A 17084-nucleotide genomic window follows, 5' to 3' on the forward strand; every position below is an offset into this window, starting at 1 on the left:
GTTTCCAAAGAAAGATGGAAGAGAGGTATGCAATGCTGGACAGACCCCAAATGATGTTGTTCACTACACAGTTCCTAACAGAGCTTTGATAGGAGGCCCTTGGTGAGGAGACTGAGTCACAGCATGCCACAAGGAGCTTTTGCTCATTAGGTTTATGATGTAGTTCACAAGATCAATCCCACAAGATGAAGGGTCTATGTGTAATTTTTGTTATCAGTGTTCCTGCCCTCCCAGAACTTGCCCTTCTCCCAGACTCAGTATGTCTGTAGGAACCAAGACAACCATTTATCCTCTTGAAAGATTGCTATAATAACATAAAAAAAAAATGGTAGTCTTTATTCCTGACTCAGAACTAGATCACCAAGATGACAAGTTTGTAATGAGGTCTTGGGTGACTATCTGAGTAGCCCTCAAGTGGTCGCTTCAACTAAGCAGGAAGTGAATTGTTTTCTCAGTGAAACCAAGCTTGTTGGTCCCAAGCTTTGCCCATTTTCCATCCCAGGCCTGTGTAGGAAATCTGCAGCAGACTCTTGAGTTTGATGAGGAAATTCTTTATTTAGTGAAGATAACTTGGAGTGAACTGCTTCCCACGAGCAGGTTTTCCTACGATCCAGATCCTACCTGTATCGATTTCTAAGCAAGAAAATCAGTGCAGCAACAATTAGGCCAATCACAAATAAATCCCAGTATGGTCCAAGCTTGTTGTCCAACTTTATCCATTTCCATCTCATTGTAAACTGCTGGGAAGAGACATTCTGTTAAAAAAATGCAAGCCTCCCACTTTATTCAGAGTCATCATCTCCCTCCATCCCAGCACCTAGGAGTTGCTCACTGGACTTTTCATGAGTTTGGGACCTGTTTGAGACAAACTTACATTAAAAAACCAGATATCTTGGAGCAAATGCACAGTTTCCAGTTTCATGAGGGCAAGGAACACAGGTATCTGAGCGTCGGGACTTGTTTCAGCAGCCATATCATATAATCTCCTGGCCAAGTGAATGTCCTAGAAGTAGAAGAATAGGCCCATGCTCATTAGGTACAGACTCTTTAGGGGTAAATAAACAGAAGCCATTGTAATTTATCTTGGTAAGTAAATGTTTATGTCCTATTCCTTGGAGCCTGTGAATATGTTATGTTACATGGCAAAGGGGACATTGCAAATATAATTAATATTACAGAACTTAAGACAGAGAGATCCTGGGTTAACCAGGTGGACTCAGTATAATCACATGAGTCCTGAACCATAGAGTTTTCTCAGGGCTGAGGGCAGAACAAAACATCAGACAAATGTAGTAGAAGGAGACATCAGGAGTTCTAGGCATGTGAAGGAGTGAAGGATTCATCCCTCTACTGCCAAAGGGCAGCTTGGAAAGAATGAGAAGGAATGTGGACATCCAGCAAGGAAATGAGGAACTCAGTCCTACAAATGCAACAAACTGAATTTGGCCAACAATGTGAATGAGCTGAGAAGTGGATGCTTCCCCAGTGTGGAGAGCAGGACCAATAAAATGGCATTGGTTCAATCAAGATAGCATAAAGTACATAAAACAAAGTGGAGTCACTCATGTTAACCAAAATGGCTGCCGGTCAGCCATGACACTTTGGTTCAAGAGAGAAACTACCTAAGTCAGAGCAGAGACATCTGGCAGGAAGACACACCTAAGATATCTGCAGATGTCATCAGAATAGTCATGTTTGTGGAGTGGGACCACCCATAGATAGGTTCCCGGGGAAATTCCCCACTTGCCATCAGGGGTGCCAAGACTTAGCAACAGGCCCAGAATGGTGGAGTACACCACTTTCAAGGTATAACTGGGGCAGGCTTCAGACCACTGCTGAGACAGTGAGCTTCACACACGCCATGCTGATCTCTCTCGGCATCGGCCACCAGAGGCTCTGCCCTGCGGGACTTTGTCTGCCCTGCTGCCCACCTGGCTCTGGAGATCCTTCCTTGCAAGATGCCGACAACTCCCTTGCCCACTGTGCTGTTTCCTGGACCTGCAGACTGAGACTCTGGGACTCAGGTTTGTTAGCTCCCATTGATTGCTGTGTGTGTGTGTGTGTCATATTTCTCTTAGATTGTTAAGAGTGTAAGTAGGATATTATTGTATGTTGATGTTGTACTTTGAGTGAACTTGCTTTCTATAAAAGCTGAGTGAATAGCATAGTTACTGTGTGTGACTCTTGTCCAGTCTTTGGTGCCAGGCTGCTCAGCAGGCAGCTAGCCACCAGATGCCTGGCTGGGCTGACTTATTGGAAAGAATATATCATGAACATATGCTCGTGACACCCAGAGCCCTCTGGAAGGAACATGACCTATGCAGAGAACCCAGTCAAGCTCACCCAGACTGCTGACCTACAGAAACCATGAAATAATAAATGTGTGTTGCTTTCAGCTACTAAGTTTGTGGTAATTTATTACAGAAGCCATTGGAAACTAACACAATCTTCAAAAACTTTCTTGGATACACCCCTGGACCTGATACTAGGTATGATTCCAATTAAAGGGGCAAGAGAATGCTTGACACTAACAGTGCAGTTCCCTAAAACAAACGACAATACAGATAGTAACAAGCACTTAAAATTCCTAGTTTCCTTCATAGTACTCACCATAGCTGAAGTTACAGAATTTGTTTATTCATTTGTCTAAGTTCCTGAAGACAAGGACTTGGACTACCTGTTTACCTCTGAATTCCCAGAGCTTTATGAAGTGCTGAGTACATAAAAGACTTTAATAATACAGAACTTGTGGAATGAATAAATAAACCATTTTTGTTCTCAGGCTGGAATTTGACTCCTCAGAGGACATACTATATTTTTAGGGACTTTTTAAAAAACCATAACTTATACCATAGCACATAAACATGTTTTTCTTTAATTTTCACCTACTATGACTTGTTCTTGTTTGCTTTATTTTTGCTTTGTTTTCCAAAATGCAGTAATGAAAACGCTAAGCAGAGTTGCTTTTAAAGATTGAAGTGCCCTGGGCCAGTTCCAGAATTTTGCTTGGGTGCCTGCAGATTATTTTCAAAGAAGGGGAAGAAGAGAGATTTTTTTTCACAAATTGTGGTCATTCCATATCTCTGTTGTTCCTCTCCATCTCCCAGAACTTTATTATACAGAGTTCAGGAATTATGAATCCTTGAGACCTCTGCTAAATCATTTTTTGGGTAGTGTCCTCTTTCAGCTATGTTTTGCTTGCCATTTTTTAAGTTTTCCCAAAGCCTTGTGGTCTAGTAAATTGATTTGTTGGAGAAAGAGGAACGCTCTTGATTAAAATACTTAAAATTCAGGAGACTAAGCAAATCTTCCTGGAAACAGAGCAAGTGGATGTTGGGGGAAAAAAACAAAACACAAAAACAAAAACAAAAGACCCTCTCTAATTTGTGTCTCTAATTCCAACAAATTTAGTGAGTGCTCATTGGAAAGCACCCTGCAGGTGAGAGTGGCTGTGTCACCACCCCGCCCCTGCCCTTCTCCCACCCCCCACACAGGTTAAAGGCATATTGTCTTGAATAGCGGAGGGAAAGGCAGCCTTTGTCATTATCTCAGGCATTCATTCTTATTTGAGGCAGGCAATAGTTATTATTTCTTCAGGCACAAACATCATAATTCAATCACTAGGTTTATAATAAAAAGTGGTAAGAAGTACCTTTAATGCCCAAGCAGTCTCACAATTTGCTTTGGGGATATGGTGGGATAGAAATGCTTTCTTTAAAATTCCCAGAAAAATAAATTCCTGAATGCCTGGCTATTTAGGGTAACCCATACAAAAGAAATTTTATTACTAGACTCTGGAACAGAGTCCTATTCCTTATCCTATTTAGTAAAAAGTCCAAATAGTTCAAATAAAAAATTTCCTTTCAGTAGTTTTGATGATGGCCAGAGTTCATTAAGCAAGTCCATTGTATACCTAATCCACTTACATTTAACTCTTCTGTGGTACAGTGAGTTTATTGGCTTTAACTTCAGTGATTTAAGAGATTATGTAAAGCAATCTACCAATTCTTCTTTCTTTTTCCCTTTTAAATATTTTGTTGTTTATGCTATTACAGTTGTCCCAATTCTTTCCCCTTTGCCCCCTCCACCAGCCTGCCCTCTTCTCCGACAGTCACTCCCTACACTGTCGTCCATGTCCATGGGTCATGCATATATGTTCTTTGACTAATCTCTTCATCTTCTATCAACCAGTCCCCAACACACCCCTCCCTTCAGAGCTGTCAGTCTGTTCCATGTTTCCATGCCTCTGATTCTATTTTGCTCATTAGATTCCACTTGTAAATGAGATCATATGGTATTTGTCTTTCACTGACTGGCTTATTTCACTTAACATAATAGTCTCTAGCTCCATCCGTGCTGTCACAAAAGGTAAGAATTCCTTCTTTTTTATTGCTGTGTAGCATTTTGTTGTATAAATGTACCACAGCTTTTTTATCCACTCATCTACTGATAGGCACTTAGGCTATTTCCAAATCTTGGCCATTGTAAATAACATTGCTATGAACATAGGGGAGCATTATATTATTTTTAAAAATATTTTTAAAGATTTTATTTACTTATTTTTAGAGAGAGGGGGAGGGAGGGAGAAAGAGAGGAAGAGAAACATCAGTGTGTGGTTGCCTCTCATGCACCCCTTACTGGAGACCTGGCCTGCAACTTAGGCATGTCCCTTGACTGGGAATCAAACTGGCACCTTTGGTTCACAGGTCAGCACTCAATCCATTGAACCACACCAGCCTAGCAGGATTCTTAGGCTATATTCCCAGAACTAGAATAGCTGGGTCAAAAGGCAGTTCCATTTTTAATTTTTCTAGGGAAACTCCATACTATTTTACAGAGTGGTTGTACCAGTATGCATCCCCACCCAACAGTGCATTAGGGTTCTTTTTCTCCACATCCTCACCAGCAATTGTTGTATGCTGATTTATTAATGATAGACATTTTGGTAGGTGTAAGGTGGTATTTCATTGTGTCTTAATTTGCATCTCTCTGATGGCTAGTGATTTTGAGCATCTTTTCATATGTCTATGGGCCATCCGTATGTTCTCCTTAGAGAATTATCTATTCAGGTCCTTTGCCCATTTTTTAATTGGATTGTTTGTCTTCCTGGTGTGGAGTCATATGAGGTTTTTTTTATATATATATTTATTGATTATGCTATTAGAGTTGTCCCATTTCCACCCCTTCACTCAACTCCATCCTGCCCACCCCGTCCCTCCCACATTCCCCCCTTATAGTTCATGTCCATGGGTCATACTTACAAGTTCTTTGGCTTCTACATTTCCTACACTATTCTTACCCTCCCCCTGTCTATTTTCCACCTATCATTTATGCTACTTATTCTCTGTACCTTTCCCCCCTCTCTCCTCCTCCCAATCCCCTATTGATAAGCCTCCATGTGATCTCCATTTCTGTGGTTCTGTTTCTGTTCTAGTTGTTTGCTTAGTTTTCTTTTCTTTTGGTTTTAGGTGTGGTTGTTTATAACTGTGAGTTTGCTGTCATTTTTACTGTTCATATTTTTGATCTTCTTTTTCTTAGATAAGTCCCTTTAACATTTTATATAATAAGGGCTTGGTGATGATGAACTCCTTTAACTTGACCTTATCTGAGAAGCACTTTATCTGCCCTTCCATTCTAAATGATAGCTTTGCTGGATACAGTAATCTTGGATGTAGGTCCTTGCCTTTCATGACTTTGAATACTTCTTGCCAGTCCCTTCTTGCCTGTAAGGTCTCTTTGGAGAAATCAGCTGACAGTCTTATGGGAAGTCCTTTGTAGGTAACTGTGTTCTTTTCTCTTGATGCTTCTAAGATTCTCTCCTTCTGTGTAATCTTAGGTAATGTAATCATGATGTGCCTTGGTGTGTTCCTCCTTGGGCCCAGCTTCTTTGGGACTCTCTGAGCTTCCTGGACTTCCTGGAAGTCTATTTCCTTTGCCAGACTGGGGAAGTTCTCCTTCATTATTTGTTCAAATAAGTTTTCAATTTGTTGTTCTTCCTCTTCTCCTTCTGGTACCCCTATAATTAGGATGTTGGAACATTTCAAGATGTCCTGGAGGTTCCTAAGCCTCTCCTCATTTTTTTGAATTCTTGTTTCTTCATTCTTTTCTGGTTGGATGTTTCTTTCTTCCTTCTGGTCCTCACCACTGATTTGAATCTCAGTTTCCTTCGCCTCACTATTGGTTCCCTATACATTTTCCTTTGTTGCTCTTAGCATAGGCTTCATTTTTTCATCTAGTTTTCGACCGAATTCAACCAGTTCTGTGAGCGTCTTAATAACCAGTGTTTTGAACTCTGCATCTGATAGGTTGGCTATCTCTTCGTTGCTTAGTTGTATTTTTTCTGGAGCTTTGAAGTGTTCTGTCATTTGGGCCATTTTTTTTTTTTTTTTTTTGTCTTGGCGCGTCTGTTACTTTAAGGGGCGGAGCTTTAGGTGTTCCTGGGGGCGGGGTAACGCTGGTGGCTGCGCTCTGACACTGTATGTGGGGGAGGGGCCGAGAGGGAGCAATGGTGCTTGCTCCACTCTCCACCAGATTTCAGTCACTGCCTCCGCTACCCACAATTGAACTGGGCCCCTCTGGTGCTGGTTCCCGAGTGGGTGGGCTTGTGCACGCCCTAGGCCCCTGTGGGTCTCTCCAAGGACCTCTCCTGTGAGGCTGGGAGTTTCTCCTGCTGCCGCCCCAACCCCAATGGGCGTTTTCAATCAGAGGTTTGAGGCTTTATTTCCCCTGTGCTGGAGCCCTGGGTTTTGTGGTCTGCTTTGCTCCCTACCGTTTGTCCGGTTTATCTGTGCAGGAATGTGGGGCCCCCGGGTGCTACCCGCTGCTCTGCCTGCCCTGTTCTCCGCCACTCTGAGTCCGGCCCTCTGGGTTTATCTGTGAGCAAATGTGGGGCTGCAGGATCTGCTAGTGGTCAGACTGCCTGCCCCGCTCGTCCCACACTCTGCCAGTCTGGGTCCCGCCAGGGCCACACGAGTCCTCTCCGTCCTTGTGCCCGTCTCAGCCCCTCCTACTGATCTGGATGTCTGTTTCGGACTTCCTTGCCGTTGGATTTTCTGTCAGTTCTGGTTGTGCGAGGAGGCGCAGTGTGTCTACCTACGCCGCCATCTTGGTTCTCCATGAGTTTTTTATATATTTTGGAGATTAAACCTCTGATATATCATTGGCAAATATGTTCTCCCATTCAGTGGGTTCCCTTTCCATTTTGATGATGGTTTCTTTAGCTGTGCAGAAGCTTTTTAGTTTGATGTAGTCTCATTTGTTTATATTTTCCTTTGTTTCCCTTGCCCTAGGAGATTTATCAGCAAAAATATTGCTACATGAGGTATCTGAAATTTTACTGCCTATGTTTTCCTCTAGGATTTTTATGGTGTTGCGACCTATTTTGAAGTCTTATATATCTTTTGTTCATTTTGAGTTTATTCTGGTGTATGGTGTAAGCTGGTGGTCTAGCTTAATTTTTTTGTAAGAGCTAGTCCATTTTTCAGAACACCATTTATTGAAGATACTCTCTTTATTGCATTATATGCTCTTGCCTCCTTTGTCACATGTTAATTGATCATAAAGGTGTGGGTTTATTTCTGGGCTCTGAACATAAAAAGCAAAAAGAAAAGCAAACTAAGCAAACAACTAGAAGAGGAACAGAATCACAGAAATGTAGATCACATGGAGGGTTATCAGAAGGGAGGCAGGGAGAATGGGGGAAAAGGTACAGGGAATAAGAAGCATAAATGGTAGGTACAAAATAGATAGGGAGAGGTTAAGAATAGTGTGGGAAATGGAGAAGCCAAAGAACTTATTTGTATTATGCATGGACATGAACTAAGGGGGGAAGGGGGAATAATGGTGGGAGGGGAGGTGCAGGATGGAGGGGAATAAATGGGGTAAAAAATAAGACCACTCTAATAAAATAATCAATAAAATATATCTTAAAAAGTAAATAGAAAAATATGAAACCCCCAAACCTCTCTCATGCATCCTCTGAAACTCTACTTGCTCTCACCTTTCTAGATGTGCACACTTCTGACATTTAACATCATAGATTGATTTTGACTATCTTTTTGCTTTATATAAATGGAATCATAGTGTGTTCTCAGTTGTGTCTGATTTCTTTCACTCAATACTAACTTTGTGAACTTATTCATGTTGTTGAATAGATCTTTTTTTTTTTTTTTGCTGTGTTTTCTGGTAAATTCTAATACTGAATTTCTATAAAGTAAATATTCAAGTGTAACCATCACACCAGAACCCTCTATTGTGCCCTCTATTAACCTAAAAATAAAAGGCCAAAGTGCAAAAGCATTTTAAAAATATTTCTGAAGTACTTCTGAATCAAGTATAAATTGACGGTTTCATAACAACTTGTGCAATGAACATAGAATTATATATAGAATTTAGAATTTCTAAATTTAGAATTGAGAGGTCATCTTCCAATTTTTCCCCAGATAGTTATTTTTTGTTCTCAGAACAATGGTACAGTCAGTTCTGGGTCACAGTTTAAGTCAAAAACTTATTGAGCTTAATCAGAAGTCAGAAATTGAGGAGTGACGTGTTCTCAGTGCAGCTATGAGGACAACTCTCCTACATCTCCCTGATCCCAGTGTTCTCTCTAAAAGTAGAGGATAATGATGACCTGTAGTTTTACATTGACTGTGAGTCGATTTATATTTCACTTTCTTCTCTTAGAGGGCTTGAATACAGAGTTTATAAAACCTGATTCTACTCTACATACTTTTTGATGGTCAAAGAAATCCTAGTAATATTATTACACTCATCTTTTCCACTGGTTGCACAAGGATTAATAAAGAGGATTGTGAGGTGCCTTGCTGAAGAAATGATTAATTGCTGGGTGATTTAAGTGCTGGGAAAACCTGTTCTAATCCCTGGGAACAAAGTCTGGACTTGTTCATTTTAAGATATTCATTTAAAAATATTCATTGAAGAATTAGAAAAGGTGGTATCTCCTTGTTAACCTGTGAGATAACAGAATTAATACACTTGGCATCTGAGTACTTGGTTAGTATTTTCTAATTGCTAAACAGAAGAAATTAATAAAGACAAAGAGCAATGGCCCCTCATTAACTAAATATGAAGTTCCCATATCCAGGTCTGAGGTTAAGTGCAGCCCCTGTGTGTGTGTGCGCCTGTGTGCATGCATGCATGTATGTTACTGTTTTTTACATGGAGAGACTTGCTGTAGAAAATATGTATGTCAGTGTCTGAGAGACTGATCAAAATGAACTAACTACCCATGATAAAACAGAAACCCTGACAGAAAAGAACAGAAATGTGACAATAAAGAAACTTCAAAAGTTTTTCTAAAGGTATGAAATACATGTCTTGACAACTGCTATCAGACATTGTGAAGAAAGTGCCTAGGAGAGCCATCAGCGGTGACTCCAAAGAGGAAAAGCAGACCCTCTGAGACAGCTGGCCAGATGGTGCCAGCAGGGAGTGGCCTCTCTGGCATAACTGACAGTGTTCTGAGTCCTTCTTGAATCAAAGGGGGGTTGGAGAAATAATTTGATTTTAACCTATGGGGTGGGGTCACTTTTATCTTTTATACAATGCTCCTCTTACCATTGTTATGCTTTGCATGGAGAATGATGAACAAAACCTTTCATCTTTTTGAACCCTTACAGTAGCAGTCACTCACATTCTCTTCTGATCTAAATACCAGTCATTCCACACACACTAGCTACAAAGTCCTTTCACAAAGGCTTATTCATTTTATCCTTAAAGCCTGGGGCAGGACAGATATCACAATCCTGTTTTACAGATGTGACAACAGTTGGAGGGGACCTGGGTGTGGCTAAATTATATCTAAAGAATCATCTAATATAGGTATACAGTCCAAACCCATTATCTCCCACTTCCCAAATTTTATAAACACAGGAAGCTTGCAGCTGCTAGGAATGGGGAAAACACACTGGATTTGGAGTTGACATTTTTTTCCACTGCTTCGGGTGCTGGGGCTGATGAAAAGTGATCAGCCAAAAAACAGGCTATAGTAGAGCACAGGAAGGCAGGCATCTTCACCCCTGGATTTTTAGGACCTGAATAAGACATCCTTGGTTGCAATGTGAACCATTAGCAGTTGTCAGATAGGAAATTCCCTACTGCTAATTCTCAAATACTAGCACAACTGGAAGAAAAAAGACAGCATTAAAAAAAAGCATAGAATATTTGATTACCCCTCTTTATTTGGATCTAGAAATACTGCCCAGAATATGAACACTGAAGTGAAACATGTTCTTTAGCATTAAGAATGACTCAATGCAAGGCCAACTCTTGCCCCCCAAAACATGGGGCCAAACAGTCCTGGGTTCAAATTCTGACACCACTACTGGTAAGTTCTGCAAGCTTGGCCATGTGACTTTACCTTTCTGTACTTCGGTTTCTTGATGCATACATTGAGGACAATTATAGGGCTTATCTCATTGAGAGATCATGTGATTTAAATGATATAGTATACATAATAAACCAATACCTGACTATTGTAATTATTGATATTTAATACATCTCTCACTCTATCAGATCCAAAGCCATTTTCTACCTAACTACACTTACTAAGATATTTATTTACCCAATAGTTCCTTGTCTTGTGAGCTCGTTTTCTTTTTTTTATTTTTAAGATTTTATTTATTTATTTTTAGACAGAGGGAAAGGGAGGGAGAAAGAGAGGGAGATAAACATCAATGTGTGGTTGCATCTCATGTGCCCCCTACTGGGGGTCCTGGCCTGCAACCCATGTGCCCTGATTGGGAATCAAACTGGTGACTCTTTGGTTCCCAGGCCAGTGCTCAGTCCACTGAGTCACACCAACCAGGGCTGTGAGCTTGTTTTCTTAATGAATATGGCTCATCTCCTCAAGTCACAGGTAATCTTTGAAGGGTGGAGATCTATTTTCTTGGGACTTTTTAGAGTGCTCAGCACTGTGTCATGTACCCAGTGGGTGTTTCATAAGATGTTTCTAGATTAATGCCACTTCATTTTCCACCTCTAACCTCATTCCCACTTTCTCTTTGTTACTGAGAGCTTTAGAGTCAATGGAAAAGGCCCAGAGGTAGAAGGGAGTTGGGGCAGAGTCCACCAGTATTTCTGGAAAAACCATGACCTTATAAATCAAATTGGCCTAGACTAGATTTATTTTACTCATTAGTTATGTCCTTGAGCATAAGTGGAGAAAATAACTTCTACCTCATAGGTTTCTTATTAGGGTAAGTAATATGTGTTGGCACATAGGAGGGACTTAGCAAGTATTATATCTTTTTCTTCTTTCCTCTATATTTTGATGACATCAATGAAATGCAAAACAATTATAAATTTTCCTCCCAATAGAGCTGCCATTACTAGCCATTATTACCAACACAATTACCTTTGCGACACCTAATCCATGTTCATACATATACGCCAGATTGAACATGGCTTGTGCGTTGTGGTGTTTGTGAGCTGCAATGCCGTAATGTGTGGCTGCTGTTTGATAGTCCTCCTTAGTTCCGTAGCCATAGTAATGGTAATCTCCAACTTTTATTCTAGCAAACGCATTGCCTGATAGAAATATTAGAAAAAGAAGAACTCAAATGATTCATATACATTTCCTAGTAACTCAACCTATGAATATATATATATATATACATATATATGTATATGTATGGTGTGTATATATGTGTGTGTATGTGTATGTGTGTGTATATATATATATATATGAAAAAAATTAAACTCAGAATCCAAGAATCAGGGTTAGATATAATTTATGGAATACAAAACATAACAGTAAATGCTAGTCATCTTCTCTGCGGGGTAACTCTCATGGTATGGTATAAATGCTCTTAAAACATAAAAAATTGTGAATCTTACCTTATAATTTTGTGTTTTGAAGGTAGGTCAACTCTGGGGAAACTGGATCTCACCCCTCGAATTCTCAGATTTCACTTCTAATCTTTACTCTCCTGAATCATGTGTTTCTCCCTTTCCTAGATCAATCCAATCAGTCATTCAAACACACTTGGTATTTTCTATGAAGAAAAACCCTTTCTTTATCCCAGTGTCTACTCCCATTTCTTATTCCTTTCACACTAACCATCTCCAAAGCTTCACCTCCCATAGACTCTTCAACCCACTCCAATCTAGCATCTGCCCCCCTCCTGCATGAAACTGCTACTTTCAAGGTTGTCAATAACCTCCATTCAGCCAAATACATTGGCCACTACCCTGTCCTTGTCCCACTGGACCTCTAAGCAGCACTGCAGTCATTGCATCTATCTTCCCAAGCACTTTTCTCTCTTGATATCAGTGACATTGCAGCCTCTTGATTTCCCTCCTGCCTCATAAGCCTCCCTTTTCTAACACTTGCCTGACTTCTCCTCTAACCAACTTCTAAATTTTGAAATATCAAAGGCTTGTTATTTCACTTATTTTTTCCCCTTTCTCCTCTCCCTTCTTTTATCTCCTCCCCTCCCCCCTTCTCTTTCTACTACTGTCCTCTATCTCAACTCTTTCTCTAGGTTATCTTGTCTAGTTTTGTGGCTATCTTTATGTTTACTGTTCCTGAATGCATACCTGTAGTTCTGTCTCTCCTCAAACCCCAGGCTCTTGTAACTGTGTATTGACTTCTCTACTTGGATCTAAATCATAAAACATTCAACAGAGATTCTTAACACCCTGCTACCCCCTCCCCCAAACAAAATCAGTTTCTTCCCTATCTCAGAACCAGTACCACCAACGTTCAGGGTAAAAATCTAGGAAAATTATTTCTAATTCTTTTCCCTAATTTCCATCACCAAACCTATCCACAAGTTGGTTCTACTTCTAAAACACACCTGTTTCTTGCATTCTCTTCCACATCTAGTCCAAGCTTGGAATACTATAATAGCCTCCAAACTGTTCTTGAATCTTATCAACATTTTCTCTGTACAACAGCCAAGATGATTTTTAAAAATGTAAAATTTAATCATGTTATTCCCCTGTGTTAAATCCTCCAAGTGCTTTAGTTTGCACTTGCAGTAATATCCAGACTCCTTACCTAACGTACAAGTCATGCTTCATCTACCTTCTGCCTCCCTGACTAGCTTTATCTCGTCACTTTCTTGATATGCTCTAGCCTTCTTAACATTCCTTAATAATCCTTCAACACACTGAGCTTATTTTTGCCTTAAGATCTCTGCATTATTAACAACCACACCTAAAACCAAAACAAAAGAAAACTAAGCAAACAACTAGAACAGAAACAGAACCACAGAAATGGAGATCACATGGAGGGTTATCAATAGGGGATTGGGAGGGGGAGAAAGGGGGCAAAGGTACAGAGAATAAATAGCATATATGGTAGGTGGAAAATGGACAGGGGGAGGGTAAGAATAGTATAGGAAATCTGGAAGCCAAAGAACTTATAAGTATGACCCATGGACATGAACTATAGGGGGGGAATGTGGGAGGGAGGGGGTAGGCAGGATGGAGTTGAGTGAAGGGGTGGAAATGGGACAACTGTAATAGCATAATCAATAAATATATATATATAAAAAGATCTCTGCATTAAGATTCTTCAAGTCCCTCTGTCTGGCATCTTTGGTATTTCTCTGACTCTTCATGTGTCTAGTTTCTCATAATTCAGGCCTTACCACAAATGTCACTTCCCTCCTAGACCTTGTCTCAGGGATCTGCTCAACCCTTACCACAGTAGTTATCTATCTCATCTCCATGTTTTAGTTCCTTCACAGAACATATGCCAGTTATTTTATTTGATTACTAGCTTCGTTTCTCTCTTTCTCATAGGGCAATAACTTGTAAGCTCTGGACCACTAGCATAGTCCCAGAACTAGAATGGTACTTGATAAGTATTTGTAAAATGAATGGATAGACGTGGCAGGAAAATTTTAGAAAATGCTTTCCCCAGATGTTCAGAATTTTAGAATCTTACTTTCCAACAAGCATGGATAAATTCAAGAGTGGAAAAATTCATATGACATTTTATGATACAAGAGTTCAGTTTTTTTGAAGACCTCTTAGGGATGACCTCTAAGGGTCTCTTTGAGGTACATGGTTCCATCCACTAGGACAATGCAGATTGGACGGATGAGGGAATGCTCATCTAGGACATTCATCTCAGCTGTGGACAATCGCTCTAGCACAGTCTAGGCTTGCCTGGAAAAGGAGGAACTCCCCTGTGTGGTATGATCTGAGGTATATCATGAAGGGCTATAGGATTCCTTCCAAATACCATTTGGTCTAGTGCAATGCCTAAAATCTTTCGGAATTGATTATTTTGGGCACTGAAGTTCTTTTAATCTTCTAGAATCCTCTATTAAAATGTAGTACCATGAGCCACCTTTAGCTCTTTCTGAGTAGAGGTACGAGCATAAAATCCTTAAGCTGCCAAGGTATTAGTTATCAGGCTTCGTTTCCCAGGTGCTTCAGATGTACAGGTAGCTGGCAGTATGGCCTTATGGAAATGATGCCCAGGAAAGGGGTCTGCAGGGACCTGGAGAGGCAAGAAGCCCCAGGAGCCCTGAGGAGAAACCCACGCTATCTCCAATTTTGCCCAAAGGTACCTTCTTTTGACCCTAAGATACCTTCTGTGCCATAACCACAAAAGGACAGGACTTCTGTACATTTTTGAGCTGTATGAGCAGTAAGCAGGACCCCTGAAGTCTCTGAGAATGGAAAGCAGTGAACAAGCAGGATGTCCAGAGGATTCAGCTCCACCCTAATTAGGGAACTAACTGGGGGCATGTGGGGTTCCTGACAGGCTCCCAGGAGTTACTTGACAGTGGTAGGGATTTCCCCTTCAATTATACAGTCACAGGATAGTGACTGAGTCCTGATGGTTCAGCACCCTCCTCGCATACAGTAACTGCTGAAAGAAGCACCACCAGTGACTGATTAGAACTTTCATTACTGGATTTTCTAACCTCAGGTGAGCTACATCTTTGGGGACATTCATGCCTGACCTCTCTTGTGACATGTAATTATTTTTAGTGGCCTGACATTATTATATTGGTGAATTCTGTTTAATATTAATGTTCCCTCATTATCAATGGCTCTTTTCCTTGGTGAAATTTCCACACCATTTCCTGGCTTGGAATAAACTAGTATTTGCGCTGCAATTGGGCTAATTTGCTATACCTGAGAGGTTGCTGGTGCCATTTCTCACTCCAAACAAGGTCTTTATTGTATTTATAAAGCATAGACTTTTCTTTTTTAGGGAATTCCTCACTAAAATTGCATGGATGGCTTGCTGCTGTGTCACCAGCACACCTGGGTGTGAGAAGGCACCATTGTGACTTTTTCCTCTGCCTCATATTAGCATCAGCTGAGAATCATTTTTTATCTCACTCACTTCTTGAAGAAAGGGTGATTTGGCCTCAGCATGGGACAATTTTAAGAAACTTAATTGGAAGTAAAATTACTCTCTTACTGGAGAGTTCCTCATATATACAAATGCCAACAGTGACAGTTTTGCAGCATCTCTCTGCTCTTAGTAATATAATTTTAGGGAAAGAATGGAATGAGACATAGTGATACAAAGCTTCCCCACCAATGCTATCTTAACATTCCTTACCACATGTGGTCCCTTCAAGCGGGGCATGAGAACTCCAGGAAAGGAAAGAGGATCTGGTCAGTTAACTCTTTTTTTTTTTTCTTTTGATGCTTACATGCAAATGGTTATAATAGAGATCTAAAGTTTGTGGTAATCATCAATATGCTATTTTAAAAGAGAAATCAAATAAGTCTTAGATTCATACGTACTTTTACCTATAAACTCATTGAGACATAGATCACATCGCTAATTAAATTCAGAAAAAGCTCAGCAAATGACTGAATCCAGATCAAGAAAGCTGGTTTCTTGAATAAAACTGTCATGTTTCAAATAACTGTTCTGGTGCCATAGAGACAGAGCCACAGAACAATTCATATGGTTTGCTAAAGTGAGAACCTTGAGAATACCAAAGAAAAGAAAGGTTTAGAAATGACAGTAACCAAAGGCTAACCCTAACGTCAGTACAATTTGAAATACCACCTACTTGATATTCTACAAAACTCTGCCCATGTGCCCAAGAAACTCAGCTGTAGCAAATGAGATGACTAATAGTGGACAGGGAACAGGTAATTTATCTAGGTTCTATACCTTGAATTGCAGCTCGATTCCACAGGAGAAGTGCCATTGGATACATCTTTTCTTTTTCAATAATTTTAGCCTTTTCTAAAATAAAGGAGACATTCCATTAGGAAGACTTAAAATGCCCTTGTAGTAAAGTCACATATGAATATGTGCGGTTAGGGAATTTTAATTTATCTTACTAGATTCCAAAATGAATGCTGAATTGCTTTGAGCTACTTCATAGCCCATTTCTGCAAGTAGTGCATACTGAGCAAGAGAAGAATCTATATCACCATCCTTATAGGCAAAGTATGCTGTCAGGAATTTCTCAGCCCAGTGGCCTAGTTCACAGACGCCTTTATAGAGCTGCACATGGAAGAGAAATCAAATAGATTAATTAGCCAATATACTTCATTCCAGGTAAAAGATAAATGACATCATTCTTCAGCTCCTGCTGGCCAGTCAGACAAGGATTTCTGGTCTAAAGCACGGCTTTTGCAAATGATTTAGGGTTAAGAGTTAATACCGTTCATGGAGACAAAGATTATAAGTGGCCTTTTCTTTTTTGTCTTGAGCTGAAACTTCCTGAGGCATTTTTTATATTTTATAATAAACTTTCCTGAGTTGGAGGCTATTCGGCAGGACAAGACTGTATCGACCTCTGTTTTTAAACAAAGAGCCTTCCTGGGCACTGCTGCTCTGAGAGGGGAGTTATAAGGCCGAAGCTGATGTGGAAAGGAGAGAATGAAGGGAAGACAGTGCCTGGGGGTGTAGGTGACATAACCATAAGGGAGCTGTGTAGAGTTCTATGGGGACAAATGTCAACTTAGCTGAATAGCCCTTATGTAACTGAAAGAGGTTGGCCATGCATAATTCATTAGGGAGTTGGCAAAGGAGCAAATCTAAAGATAGATTATTATCTGGCAGCTTTTGAAATGAGTTTCAGACAGGCCAGATAGCAACATGGAGGCATTTATATTGGTGCAGT

General features: G+C 40.3%; 1 protein-coding gene across 1 annotated transcript in view; it reads right to left on the reverse strand.

Annotated features, from left to right (window-relative positions):
- Positions 1 to 617: 617 nt before the first annotated feature.
- Positions 618 to 17084, reverse strand: part of SEL1L2 (SEL1L2 adaptor subunit of SYVN1 ubiquitin ligase) — a 72945-nt gene continuing 56478 nt past the window's right edge. The window contains exons 13-17 of the mRNA XM_045194832.2: positions 16297 to 16462; positions 16124 to 16198; positions 11375 to 11547; positions 875 to 1003; positions 618 to 737 (exon numbers count right to left, since the gene is read on the reverse strand). Coding sequence (XP_045050767.2) covers positions 618 to 737; positions 875 to 1003; positions 11375 to 11547; positions 16124 to 16198; positions 16297 to 16462 — 663 coding nt within the window. The remainder of the gene's footprint in view (positions 738 to 874; positions 1004 to 11374; positions 11548 to 16123; positions 16199 to 16296; positions 16463 to 17084) is intronic.

Source organism: Desmodus rotundus, chromosome 6, assembly GCF_022682495.2.
Source record: "Desmodus rotundus isolate HL8 chromosome 6, HLdesRot8A.1, whole genome shotgun sequence".
In the NCBI taxonomy this organism is placed as follows: domain Eukaryota; kingdom Metazoa; phylum Chordata; class Mammalia; order Chiroptera; family Phyllostomidae; genus Desmodus; species Desmodus rotundus.